Source organism: Hippocampus zosterae, chromosome 10, assembly GCF_025434085.1.
Source record: "Hippocampus zosterae strain Florida chromosome 10, ASM2543408v3, whole genome shotgun sequence".
NCBI classification, from domain to species: Eukaryota; Metazoa; Chordata; class Actinopteri; order Syngnathiformes; family Syngnathidae; genus Hippocampus; species Hippocampus zosterae.
The window spans coordinates 23,385,773-23,399,716 of NC_067460.1; the positions used below are offsets into that span (position 1 = coordinate 23,385,773).

The 13,944-nt window shown below is 46.3% G+C and overlaps 2 protein-coding genes and 1 long non-coding RNA gene across 3 annotated transcripts in view; 2 read left to right on the top strand and 1 right to left on the bottom strand.

Moving 5' to 3' along the window:
- Positions 1-13,944, top strand: part of usp16 (ubiquitin specific peptidase 16) — a 274,331-nt gene that overhangs the window by 135,580 nt on the left and 124,807 nt on the right. The gene's annotated exons all lie outside the window — the stretch shown is intronic.
- Positions 1-13,944, bottom strand: part of gbe1b (glucan (1,4-alpha-), branching enzyme 1b) — a 61,682-nt gene that overhangs the window by 40,154 nt on the left and 7,584 nt on the right. The window contains exons 3-7 of the mRNA XM_052078446.1: positions 13,419-13,534; positions 8,348-8,473; positions 7,358-7,493; positions 3,505-3,595; positions 2,040-2,249 (exon numbers count right to left, since the gene is read on the bottom strand). Coding sequence (XP_051934406.1) covers positions 2,040-2,249; positions 3,505-3,595; positions 7,358-7,493; positions 8,348-8,473; positions 13,419-13,534 — 679 coding nt within the window. The remainder of the gene's footprint in view (positions 1-2,039; positions 2,250-3,504; positions 3,596-7,357; positions 7,494-8,347; positions 8,474-13,418; positions 13,535-13,944) is intronic.
- The window catches only part of LOC127609024 (uncharacterized), a 220,753-nt gene that overhangs the window by 23,977 nt on the left and 182,832 nt on the right, over positions 1-13,944 (top strand). The gene's annotated exons all lie outside the window — the stretch shown is intronic.

The following is a 13,944-nucleotide window of genomic DNA, read 5'->3' on the forward strand; positions in this document are numbered from 1 at the left end:
AATGCGCTTGCTATATAAGCTATGTCCACCTACAGGGTGGGTTAGGGTTAGGGTTACCCTTTTATGGTCGTGAAAATGCAGCTCAAGTCAATCTCTGAAATCGCTTTACAGGGCTTTAACTTTGGAAAAGCAAATCCAAGACTTTTTAAAGGGTCGACGGACACGACTCTTCAACGCGAAAAGCAATTTGGAGTTGCTTTTAATAATCCCATTTCGTCGATTAGAAGCGCGTCCGCCTTATTTGAAATTACAAATCAAGCCGAGTTAATAACATTTTAGCCATGAATTCTTTTATTCCATACCAAGAGAAGATAAATTTGGCATTTCCAATGGCCCCAGGTACAGATCATTATCAGATCTTTGTGGTTTCCGAAAAACACAAATATAGATTCATCCTGTCAGAGAGGCAGTAATTATTCCTTTCTGCTCGCGCTCAGCGTGAAAATACGGTGAGCTGTGAAAAGGGAGTTTTCAAAGGCCTGGCGCTGGCTCCCTTTTTTTTTTTTTTTCATATCTTAAGAATCCACAGGCGCATTGAAGTCGAACAGAAGCGAATGATCCCGGAGAGGTGGTCGGATTACAAGTTCCTCAGAAGTCTCTCTTCATCTGGAGCGTGCCGCAATCCTGCGAGGTTTCGGTTTCTCGGACTGCCAGCGCGCCGGCGTGCCAAAACGCGCCGCCTTGATTTACTTGGCGGCTGTCTCAAGGTGACTTTGGCATCTTTTAAAAGGAAACGGCGACCGATAAATTAGGCCGACATCCGCCGGTTGTTGTGAGCACGCCCTCGTATCGGCGCATTCGGAAAGGGGTTTCGGGAATTTTGGAGGGGGGGGGGGGAGGATTTATATCGGCTAAGAAAACAAAATATCCTTCCATGTTTTCAAGGACATTCAAGCTGGACGCAAATGCTCCGGAAAATTTGAAATGAATAATTAATCTAGTTCAATATTTTAGAAAGCAAAAGTACAAGCTTGGCAGGGACAAGAAGCCCACAAGCTAAACCTGTTCACATTCAGAGTATGGGGTTGCTCAGAGTACCAAAAATGGATGTAAGGTATTTTTTTTGACAGCAGTGATAAGCAAATGTCCAAAAAATTGTCGACATCTTCGCACCGAAAAAAATATTGTCAAGTAGATTGCGGAACTTCATTTGCACAAATGTTACACTTGGCTTATTTGTAAAAATTTTGAATCATTTCCAATGAGACGTATAATTGCCTTTTCCCACACGTTCCTTAACATTTCTGTGACATATGTTTGTTAAAATGCTGCAAGACTCAAGAATTACACCGCATTTTATGTTTTGACCTTCGCTGGAATCAAACAGAAGTGGTTATGTGGCGGGGCTGCTTTGCGATATCCAGCACTGGACGTCTAAAATTGGTGCAATTAAATCTCCCCAGTATCAAGGCATGAAAGTGTCCATCCATTATCTACCGCTTATCCGGGGCCAGGTCGCGGGGGCAACAGCTTTAGCAGGGAAGCCCAGACTTCCCTCTCCCTAGCTACTTCTTCCAGCTCTCCCCGGGGGATCCCGAGGCGTTCCCAGGCAAGCTGGGTGACATAGTCTCTCCAGCGTGTCCTGGGTCTTCCTCGGGGTCTCCTCCCGGTGGGACATGCCCGGAACACCTCACCAGGGAGGCGCTCAGGAGGCATCCGAATCAGATGCCCAAGCCACCTCATCTGGCTCCTCTCGATGTGGAGGAGAAGCGGCTCGACTCTGAGCCCCTCCCGGATGACCGAGCTTCTCACCTTATCTCTAAGGGAGAGCCCGGACACCCTGCGGAGAAAACTCATTTCGGCCGCTTGTATCCGGGATCTCGTTCTTTCGGTCACGACCCATAGCTCGTGACCATAGGTGAGGGTTGGGATACAAGCGGCATGAAAGTGTAAGAAAGCTTAAAGTTGTGGGGCCGCTTTGCAATTTTTAGCATAAAACATTCCGGAGCAGCTGCTCATTATCACAAAAGCTTGGCTTCAGTTTCAGGCCAAGACCTCCAAACCGTCATAATAAAGCAAGGACTCCCCTATTTTTGTACCTGGAGTAGTTGAAGAGGCGGCTGTCCCAGAGGTTGTGCTCCCCGCGGGGAGCCGAGTGGAAGAAGCATGAGTCGGAGCCATCAAACTTGTTGAGGCCGTCCTCTGTGTTTTTGGACGCGTGGCTGTGGACCACATCCAGCAGCACCACGATGTCCATCGAGTGCGCCGTGTCGATCAGCTGCTTCAGCTCATCCGGAGTGCCGTAGCGACTGAGGAGGACGACCAAAACGCAGTTGTCAATCAAGCAGGACAATTTAGTTATTGACTTTAAGACATTATCAAGGCTCTACTAGTGTGATATGACATCTTCCAATTCAGGTTTTATTTTTGTAGATTTCTTTGAAGTGTCATAACACAGTACTGCCTTTATTGTCCATAAAGGGCAAAAAAAAATACCAAAGAACTAATAAAAACTATATATGTATGGATAGCACAGATGCCTGTGGACATTTTGAGTGTTTGAAAGAAAAAAAAAAGAATGTTTTTATAACACAAAATACATCATTACAAAAATTGTAAAATGCGTAACTTAAGGCCTTTTTAATTTTGAACACGCAAGGGTTAATGACCACAGTACTGCCTTTATTGTCCATAAAGGGCAAAAAAATCCCAAAGAACTAATAAAAACTATATATGTATGGATAGCACAGATGCCTCTGAACATTTTGAGTATTTGAAAAAAAAAAAAAAAGAATGTTTTTATAACACAAAATACATCATTACAAAAATTGTAAAATGCGTAACTTAAGGCCTTTTTAATTTTGAACACACAAAGGGTTAATGACCAACGTGAATTGCCACAATGCCGTCAGCGCGGAGAGACCCGGTACATATTTTCCGTCCTCGCGGTTTATCGTCCCATCGGCCTCCTTGTGAATCCGCACGCATCACACCAGCATTAGCCGCTTCCCGGTATTCAAGCGTTCCGGTTTTAAATGACACTGAGAGATCAATCATGGGTGAAATTACACTATATACCTTACACTTCGGGGGGGGGGGGGTTTAGGCTATACTCCAAAAGGCGAGGGAAGAGGCGGCGGAGATGGGATGGGGGGGTGTGGGGGGGATCTCTGACAGAAGATAAACACTCAGACTAGTCGAGCTTTATCAGAGCCCCGCTCTCTGGATTAACTGGAAATGTGTTTACAGAGAGATTACTGCCGGGGTCAGGCGCGCTCACCTTGATCGGACGGCAGGCAGGAAATTGCTCACCGTGTTTTGTCTCGCCGGCTTGCGTCGCCAAAACGCCGCGACCCGACAAATATTTGGAGTCAAGACGCAAATTTGCGTGGAGACCTCGCCGACGGTCATTACCGACATTACTCAATCGAGACGCAATGCTAGGAGACCGATTGTTCCAATTGATTTTTACGGACATTCGGTATTGAGACCGAGACCGCGGGGCCGTGTTTACTTCAAGTAATCAATACCAGAGTTAACCCTCACCTAAGAACAGTTTCATACCTGGAAGCCGCAAAGAAGCTGGTGACCTGATAGCCGAAGCTTGCGTAGTAGGCGTGCTCCATGATGGCCATCATTTGAATGCAGTTGTAACCTGGAAACACAGCACATACGCTCGAGATGGATCACCCGTTTCAGATTTGGTCATGCTTTGACGCGATCTCGCCGTCTCTGTTGTTTGTTTGTTTTGCAGGTAAAAGTTTTCAGCGCGATTCAGTGAGGAGGCTGGTCGCGTCGCCTCATTTCCTGCCATCACCGCAGGCCTTGTTGTCGTCTCTCTGGGGTGATTTGTAAGATGTCAGCGGACACGCCGAATCGACAATGGTGCCCAGAATGCATTTTCCAGATTTCCGATCGGAATTCAATGCTGTTCTTGAAAGCAATGTCTGGGTGATAGACATTGTTTAGCTTTTTCATACCCGTAACTATCAGAATCAGAATCAGAATCATCTTTATTGGCCAAGTATGTAGAACACACAAGGAATTTGTCTCCGGTATAACACGCTGCACTAGTATCATCGTAAACAAGAAAATCATTGAACCATTTTAGAGTATACCAGTAGTTTTGTAGTACCATTTTGTGGTGCAAGAAGAGTGACTATGTCAGTGACTGTTTAAGGAGTTAATGGCTAGAGGGAAGAAGCTGTTTAAGTGTCTACTGGATTTGGTGCGCAGGGATCTGTAGCGTCTGCCCTGAGGGGAGTGGCTGAAAAAGGTGGTGGGCAGGGTGCGGGGGATCCAGGAGGATTTTCCGTGCCCTTGTCTTGATTCTTGCAGTGTGCAAGTCCTCAAGAGTGGGTAGGGCGGTGCCAACGATATAACTATGTTAATAAGCCATCAGGCGGCCCGGTAGTCCAGTGGTTAGCACGTCGGCTTCACAGTGCAGAGGTACCGGGTTCGATTCCAGCTCCGGCCTCCCTGTGTGGAGTTTGCATGTTCTCCCCCGGGCCTGCGTGGGTTTTCTCCGGGTGCTCCGGTTTCCTCCCACATTCCAAAAACATGCGTGGCAGGCTGATTGAACACTCTAAATTGTCCCTAGGTGTGAGTGTGAGTGCGGATAGTTGTTCGTCTCTGTGTGCCCTGCGATTGGCTGGCAACCGATTCAGGGTGTCCCCCGCCTACTGCCTGAAGACGGCTGGGATAGGCTCCAGCACCCCCCGCGACCCTAGTGAGGATCAAGCGGCTCGGAAGATGAATGAATGAATAAGCCATCATAGGTTGCATCAGCACTACATGGCTTGGGTACATTACCGTGTTCACTGTTTACGATAAAGTTTGTAGAAACAAATGTTGCATTGTTTGCCGCTTTTGTAGTTACTGTATATAGAAATAACTTGCATTTGGTGTATATAGAAATAACTTGCATTTGGTGTTATATTACAGTAATACCGTGTTTTATGTTATGTGTTGCGTTTATTTTACTTTGTTAACCGTTTTGTTAAGCGCTTTGTTACAACTGGCGCTGTTGTGAAAGCGCTATATAAATCAGCATGTATTGTATTGTATTGTAATATTCATTCATTCATCTTCCGAGCCGCTTGATCCTCACTAGGGTCGCGGGGGGTGCTGGAGCCTATCCCAGCTGTCTTCGGGCAGTAGGCGGGGGACACCCTGAATCGGTTGCCAGCCAATCACAGGGCACACAGAGACGAACAACCATCCGCACTCACACTCACACCTAGGGACAATTTAGAGCGTCCAATCAGCCTGCCATGCATATTTTTGGAATGTTGGAGGCAACCGGAGCACCCGGAGAAAACCCACGCAGGCCCGGGGACAACATGCAAACTCCACACAGGGAGGCCGGAGCTGGAATCGAACCCGGTACCTCTGCACTGTGAAGCCGACGTGCTAACCACTGGACTACCGGGCCGCCCTGTATTGTAATATTGATTTTTAAAAAAAAAAAATTTTAAGCATTGGCATCATATGTTTCCGTTGGCCAAAAGTGGTCACAAATTTGATGTATATGTATATAATATGTATTAAAAGAGCTCAAGTTAAAACAAAATCAGACAAAAATGCTCTCCTGTGGGATGTTTCATTCTAATTGCATTAATACAACAAAAATAGTTAAAAAATAAAAATAAAAAAGCGGCAATCGTCTGGAGAGCCAAGCAAAGCCGTCGTCTGGTTTCCGACACGCTACTAAAAGTCACGCGTTCACGAATGACACCTCTCAGCATGCTCTTACGAGAGTAAAAGATGACTCGAGACTTTCGAGCGCTCCGTAGGGAAAGCCCTGCGATCGTTTTGCCGCTGCCCGCATGGCACTCCCATCATCGCTTCACATTGGAGAGGAATAAAAAAAATTTTTTTAAACGTCTTTCGGGGGAGTGTGTCAGCATTCCTATATCAACGCTAAAAAGACGAAGATTCACCTTCTGGCGCACTACGATTGGGAATTCCCTGAGCTGCAGCGAGTAGACAGTTTGACAGGAGTCATGCTGCGGGGAAATCATTTATCAGATGGCTCCTGTGCATTATCACAACAGGAGACAAATAATGCATTTGTTTCACAACTTGAAAACAGTTCCCAGGTGTCCTCATAACATGTCGGTGACACCCTTTTGTCAAAATGCCCCACAGATAAAGAATTACAGCATTACAGTACAAGCATGGGTTGCATTTTCACTCTCGGGAGGCAGCACTTCTTCACAGAGTCACCGAATGACACTTCTGATCCATAAATGGCCCACCAAATATATTGAAACATCACCTATCCGGCAGTTGTAGCAAAACCCTGAAATCTGTTAACCGGCGTCAAGGTAGCGTTCATTCATTCATTCATCTTCCGAGCCGCTTAATCCTCACTAGGGTCGCGGGGGGTGCTGGAGCCCATCCCAGCCGTCTCCGGGCAGTAGGTGGGGGACACCCTGAATCAGTTGCCAGCCAATCGCAGGGCACACAGAGACGAACAACCATCCACGCTCACATTCACACCTAGGGACAATTTAGAGTGTTCAATCAGCCTGCCACGCATGTGTTTGGAATGTGGGAGGAAACCGGAGCACCCGGAGAAAACCCACGCAGACCCGGGGAGAACATGCAAACTCCACAAAGGGAGGCCGGAGCTGCAATCGAACCCGGTACCTCTGCACTGTGAAGCCAACGTGCTAACCACTGGACTACCGGGCCGCCCGTCAAGGTAGCATGTTAAAGGGATTATATTTCCATCTTTGTATGTCGCGGAGGAGCAAAGTTAGCTTGTTAGTGGAAGGTTTGGAAGCTACCCATATTTTCAGTGCAATTGTTTTTTTTCTCATCTTCAGGACATTAATTCTTCAAGGTAATGCAAGATGAGTTTGAAGTGATATTAAAGATTGTGTGGATCATAAAATGTGGCTTATTTACTATTCAAACAACTAAAACAGACAATTCTTCCCAAAATTAAGGGGTGGGAATTATTGTTAGCGTGTTTTGCAATTGGCAGAGAAACTACTAATATGGTATGATGATAATTTGCCAGATTGTACAAAATCCAAAACAAAGCTGAAAATGAAAAAGAAATTGGACTCGACAAACTTAATAAGATTATGATTGAGTGGGACTAATAAAACTGATTTGTTTGTAGCATGACGAAGTTTAATTATACAAGGAGAGATTCCAAATGGCCACGAGGGAGAAAAATGTTGCTGAATGTTTTTTTTTTTTTCAGTCCAGAAGGCACTGCAGGCCAACGACAGATGTACAAAATGGTGAGATTTCTTGGAGGCCGTTGTCATTGAAAATTCTTATTCCATCTCGCTATTTTTTTTTTTTAATATCTCCAAAAGAGACACCACAGTTAATGAGTAAATGAAGGGGCAGAGGAGTTAATAAGCAGTCATGTTTCACGTCAAGCGCCGCGTCTTACCCAGCTCCTTTATACGAGGCAGCACGTTGATCGTGAAGTTGCCGTATGATGCAATCTTCCCCTCAGGTGACGCGATGCCCACATGGGCCTCGTAGATCCTCAGGTGCGTGGGTTTCATGGGCCGCGGGTGGATGTGCTGGAAAGGAAAAGTGAAAATGGAGCAAAAACATCCTCTCAGAGCTGTGGGAAAAAAAAAATCTGAAGACAAAAGGATGCTGTGGTGTGAATCACAGTATCTGTTGTTCCACAGGAGATTTGTTTGGCACCAACATCCCGACGGCTACACTGACAAATTTGAACCCACGAGTTGAAGCACACGATTTAGCCACTTGAACATTCCATCCACTGATAAAGCTCTCTCTCTGGGATAGTTAAAAGAGAAAGTGAAGCTATAAGGAGTGATAAACTGGCCCTCACAAAGCTCGTTTGGCCACATTTTTCCCCAAACGGAATATCAAAGTAGCAGCCCTGAAAAATCATCCAAAATGGCTGCTTCAAACCAAAATTTGAGGCTCAAAATAAGTGATTTGACATCATAGTTTTCTTGTCAAAATGAGTATTTTGCAGCTCATTAAAACACACTGAATAGCAAAACTGAGAATCAAACGAAGGAAGACGAAGAACCGTCGAGACGGTGCCATAATAGCTTCGCGAGGGAAGCTACGTGCTACTCGCTACGTAGCAGCTAGCTAACAAGCGCTTCGGCTGGCTACTAGCGCAACTAAAGACATTGGGGAGTCGCTCCCGAGTCAGTAAATCATCGCTTGCGTGGTGGTGAATGACCTACATATGTGACAAGTATCATACTCGCGAAGGGATGACAAGAAAAGATGGAAAAGTCATGCTAAATGCTACATTAGCATACGATTGACATAGCTCATGTTGTACCACTGCTTATAAGTACTTTACTACATTGGAAGAATCATAAACAGTGAATCCAAGATGGCCTTTGACTGCTTCCCAAGAAGAAGCCAAACAGTAACCGCTTACAATGTAAGGTTGTGGGGGGTCCCAGTGAATCCAGTCATAGATGACCGATTTCTCCTGCCTGGTGACATATTTGGCCCACGGCGAGATCCGGTAGAGCCGCTCACCAGTCTTGGTGTGAACCACCACCTGGTCGAAGAAGACAAGCAATTAATTATGAGCAATGAGCAGTCGAAGCAGCAGAGGACGGTCGTTCTCGACACAAAAGTAGGGCGCACGGAGAGGGTTGCGTCGTGTTGAAAAGAACAAGAAATAAATCCAGTCATCCCTTGTTTTTCGCGGTTAATTGGAACCGGACTACAACGCCTCTGAGTCACGTCAGCTTTTTGTTCGGCATGCAGGGAAACCTTCTTTCTCCTGGCATTTTTTTTTTGTTCGGTACAAAACGGGACACTTTGTCGACATCAAGAGCTTAAATCAGGGGTGTCCAAACTTTTTGCCAAGGGGGCCAGATTTTATGTGGTAAAATGTCGGGGGGCCGACCTTGGCTGACATTCTTTACATTGAACAACAATATTGTTCAACAAATTTTAGTAAGCCAGTCTGTTTCACATTTCCATTTTTATTTTAATTTCAACAATCTTAAGAATTTCTTTTGGTTCATTTGAAACAGGTATATCACATGCAACTGCTTATTCACTTGACTTTTTCTTAAACAGAAGTCTCCTGAGTGCAAATTGATTGATTTGAAACATAAAATGTATCACCATGACTTTTCAATAGTCACAAAACCTTTGACTCGAACAACAGGGAAATGAACAAGCAATACACATATCCACAACTGCAAGGATCATTTGAAATATGACATATCAGTCAATGTCAACACGGAGTGATGTCTTGTTAACTCGTGAGTGATGCCCTCTAGTGTCTAAATGCTATTACTCATTTAGTGAATGCTATTACTCATTTAGCCACTAGAGGGAAGCAGTACTCTGTAAAACGTCACTCACCAGTCTACCAGACCTCAGTCAATGCAACACGTGTTCCATTGCGCCCAACCTGCGGGCCAGACGGCACTGATTTTATGACAGGGGCCGAGGGCCGGATGAAATTCGACCGCGGGCCGGGTTTGGCCCGCGGGCCGGACTTTGGACATGCCTGCTCTATTGGTTTATAAGTGTGGCAACATGAGAAAGGCTCGTTTTGCATATTGATTAGAAGATCGGCTGCGGTCAATCACTATTCAACCCTTATTGTGTTGTGAAAACCGGCCCGATTTTTTTTTTTTTTTTAAATAATAACAGAGCAATTTGGCAAGGCACCATGTTTAGTAGCTTCCTCCTATGATGCCAGCATTATGTTGAGTTTTGTTGCCGAAGCCAAGTTTCTACCGGGCGGTACAACTCAATTAGCCTCCCCGGGGTATGGTGGAGAATGGTAAAAGCTGAAGTGGCTTCAATTGCTTCAGAGCTTTAAGGGTTTTAAAAATATAAATGGAACCATGAGAGTCGGGGGAAAAAGAAAGCTGTCAATTCTGCAATGTTACGCGCAGTATGTGCTCCGTCCCCCCCGCAGATCCCGGCTAATTCCGGCTGCTTCTGTGCAGTAATGACCAGTGCCACCTGCCTGAGTGCTGCTAGCCTGAAACCGCCCCCCCTCACGGGCTCGTTTTCATTACAGCCGGCCGCCTGGGTGTGCAAGTACCCTCGGCTGACGTCCTTCAGAACAGGATTAGGAAAAATAGATGCACTCAGGTGGTCCTTCAAAACAAAATGTCCGGAATCGGGAAGGTGAAAAAGAAAAAAAAAAAAATCACGTGGAAAAACAAGCAGCAAGCCAGGCAGTGCGCCGCATGCAAGGTGCGAAGTGCTTGATTACTTCAAAAACACTTCCCTGCCAGGCGTCATCAAGAGCAAGTGCTGCGGCCACAACGTTTGTTTGTGGAGACAAATTGGAGCCCAGAACAAAGGGGACGGAGGGGCTCTACATTAGAGGGACTGGCGCTCGGATTCGGCGAGGGAACTGATTTGAAAGTGCGAGCTGGCCATTGACGGGCAGCAGGGGGGTGCACAGGGGGGCGGGCACGTGCCAGCGCTTCCATCTGCTTCTTATCATCCCAGGACTGACCTCCGTTGACAATGGGAGCGAGGTGGCCTGTTCGGTGGGTGGGGGTGGGGGGTTCTTGGTGATGACCCGGTTCCAAGGACAGGAGCACCGCGTCACCTTGGCATCTCATGTTGGGATTAAAAAGTTTCTCTTCAATATTGCTGCCCACAAGATAATGAATTTCTTCTTCCTTTTTTTTTTAAATACAATATCTTTTTAGATTTTTCAGATATTTCATCAAAGACAATAAACAGAAGTGAAAAAGACGGAAACAAAGCCTGGCATTCCACATTGTATTGTAATGCCATAGGTGGCCATGCATCCCACTGTTTAATAAAGTCGAATAAAGTTTTCCAAATTTCTTCTGATTCTGCACTCCCTCTAATAACATAAATCTGATTTTTTTTCAGTGCTTATTTTCTTTATCCACTGAATCACTGGCGATACAATTTTTTTTTCCCAGAATGGTGCAATCAAACTCCTGGCCTGCAGCGGTCCAAAGTTAATCAACCTTTCCAAGTCTTCTGGGTAGATCTGCAGTTCTAAAAGTTCTGCTTCGATGAGGCATATCAATTCCAAGAATATTTGACATGAACTGTTCCTCGTCTACTGCTAAGCAGCTCGCTCGTCAATACCCCAAGTTGCCCACGGTCCACTCCACTGAAAAAGCTGAGCATCAGCAGTTGCTTTTCACCTTCAGGCTGAAGAAACACCGAAAAATCCTAGCTGTGTCAGAAAGGCGATGACAAGTGCAGATAAACTGCTTTCATTTCGGACATAAACAATTTTAAGTCATACTTTATTGGATTTTGGGGGGGTAGGGGGGATGCTTGCCGGCACCCATCGACAAAAGATGATAACATTGTTTGGCATAAACCGGGCAGATAACCGCTGACCGTTGACGTAAGGCCAAATGAATAGTCCTGAACACAAGATACGGAAAGATAAATGTCCCAGGGCTGTTATCTTGTACATCTGGTATGACATTCCGGCCGGATTACTGTAATGCACTTTACTTTGGAGTCAGGCAATCTTCCATGAAGCATATCCAGTTGCTCCAAAATGCTGCCGACTTTACTTTGGAGTCAGGCAATCCTCCAAGAAGCATCTCCAGTTGCTCCAAAATGCTGCCGACTTTTCTTTGGAATCAGGCAATCCTCCATGAAGCGTCTCCAGTTGCTCCAAAATGCTGCTGACGTTACTTTGGAGTCAGGCAATCCTCCATGACGCGTCTCCAGTTGCTCCGAAATGCTGCTGACTTTACTTTGGAGTCAGGCAATCCTCCATGAAGCATCTCCAGTTGCTCTAAAATGCTGCTGACTTTACTTTGGAGTCAGGCAATCCTCCAAGAAGCGTCTCCAGTTGCTCCGAAATGCTGCCGACTTTACTTTGGAGTCAGGCAATCCTCCATGAAGCGTCTCCAGTTGCTCCAAAATGCTGCTGACGTTACTTTGGAGTCAGGCAATCCTCCATGACGCGTCTCCAGTTGCTCCAAAATGCTGCTGACGTTACTTTGGAGTCAGGCAATCCTCCATGACGCGTCTCCAGTTGCTCCGAAATGCTGCTGACTTTACTTTGGAGTCAGGCAATCCTCCATGAAGCATCTCCAGTTGCTCCGAAATGCTGCCGACTTTACTTTGGAGTCAGGCAATCCTCCATGAAGCGTCTCCAGTTGCTCCAAAATGCTGCTGACGTTACTTTGGAGTCAGGCAATCCTCCATGACGCGTCTCCAGTTGCTCCAAAATGCTGCTGACGTTACTTTGGAGTCAGGCAATCCTCCATGAAGCATCTCCAGTTGCTCTAAAATGCTGCTGACTTTACTTTGGAGTCAGGCAATCCTCCATGAAGCATCTCCAGTTGCTCCGAAATGCTGCCGACTTTACTTTGGAGTCAGGCAATCCTCCATGAAGCGTCTCCAATTGCTCCAAAATGCTGCTGACTTTACTTTGGAGTCAGGCAATCCTCCATGAAGCGTCTCCAGTTGCTCCAAAATGCTGCAGACTTTAATTTGGAGTCAGGCAATCCTCCATGAAGCGTCTCCAGGTGGTCCAAAATGTTGCTGCTCGCCTCCTGAACTGGTACTTGTAAGACGGCGCACATGACTCCTACTTTTGCATTCCGTCACTGGCAGCTGACACATTTTAAAGTTCTTTGTAAGATTTACCTCTCTGAGCTCTTACGCACATAATCGGCACCTCTCTTCTACGGACCAGACCCTATTGGAGGTACCGAGAACCAAGCGGAGGCTCACAGGTGATGGAGCCTTTACCGTTGCTGGGTCCGTCTCTTTGAAATGATCTCCCGTTGCACGCTAGGCAAGCTCCTTCACTGCCCGTCTTTAGGATTCATCTTAAAACTCATTTTTAGTCTTTGGCGTTTGACTCAGAAATGAGACTTCATTTTTAGTGTGACCGTTTTTGTGCTTTCTCCCGTCTTTGGTATGCATTTATTGTTTCATTGTGTGAATTATTTCTGTTCCATTGACTGCGCTTAGGAGTTGTTTTAAAGTACTCGAGAAATATACCCGAGTTGGCAGCAATCATGGAATGGCTCGGAACTAACTGTTGCGTAAATGTGTTTAAAGCATTTGGGAGTGGTAAAATATATTTTTGGGATGATGATGATATCGTCCCTGCGCATCCTGGATTTTCACCTAGAGTTCTCAGGTCTGGAATGTATCCCGCCACCCCCCTCCAACCCCCAGTGATGTTCACCGTTATTTGCCGTCCTCGCGGCTTACTTGTGAGACAATGCAAAGCCGGAGGTGTGTGTTTTGCATTTAACCTTGATGAATTTTTCACAGCCGCTAAAAAAAACAATCATCCGCAGCCACAGTGGGCAGCGTTGTGCGCCGAACAAACACGAGTCCCGCGGGAGTGGAAATGAAAACAAAACCTCGGCGGTGCACCGTGTACGCGCGCCAGCCTTTCGCACCCGGCTTACGGGGACGCGGGCGGGGGGGGCAGGCTGTCGACGCGGCACCCGTCGAGAGCGTGAAAGTCGGCGTGAAGATGCGCTACTGCCTACCTTGAGCTTGCTGTTGTGATCCACAGCGGGAGAGCCGTCATGCTTGGGCGGGACAATCAGCTCCCACTTGCCGTAATCTCTTTTGCTGTATGGGTGGGAGAATTTGTCCCAGCCGTCTAGGTGGGGAGTCCAAAAACACAAACATGAACGCTTAGGATAAGAACATCAGACTCAATACGATTAGACCCGATGTCAACAAGATACAATCGAAAGACTACTCCTGATCAATCGATCAGGGGGACAGGAAACTGTGGTTGCTCCTGAATCGTAATTCTTCAGCACAGCAAGACGGTTTTGGACCATTGTAGTCTTCCATCTTTGTTTGGGGAAGCAAGGTTCATAGAGGCATGCTTCAAAATGTTTGGTGTGGAAGAGGTGGAGAAATTATATAGATATATATATATAGGGCGGCCCGGTGGGCCAGTGGTTAGCACGTCGGCTTCACAGTGCAGAGGTACCGGATTCGATTCCAGCTCCGGCCTCCCTGTGTGGAGTTTGCATGTTCTCCCCGGGCCTGCGTGGGTTT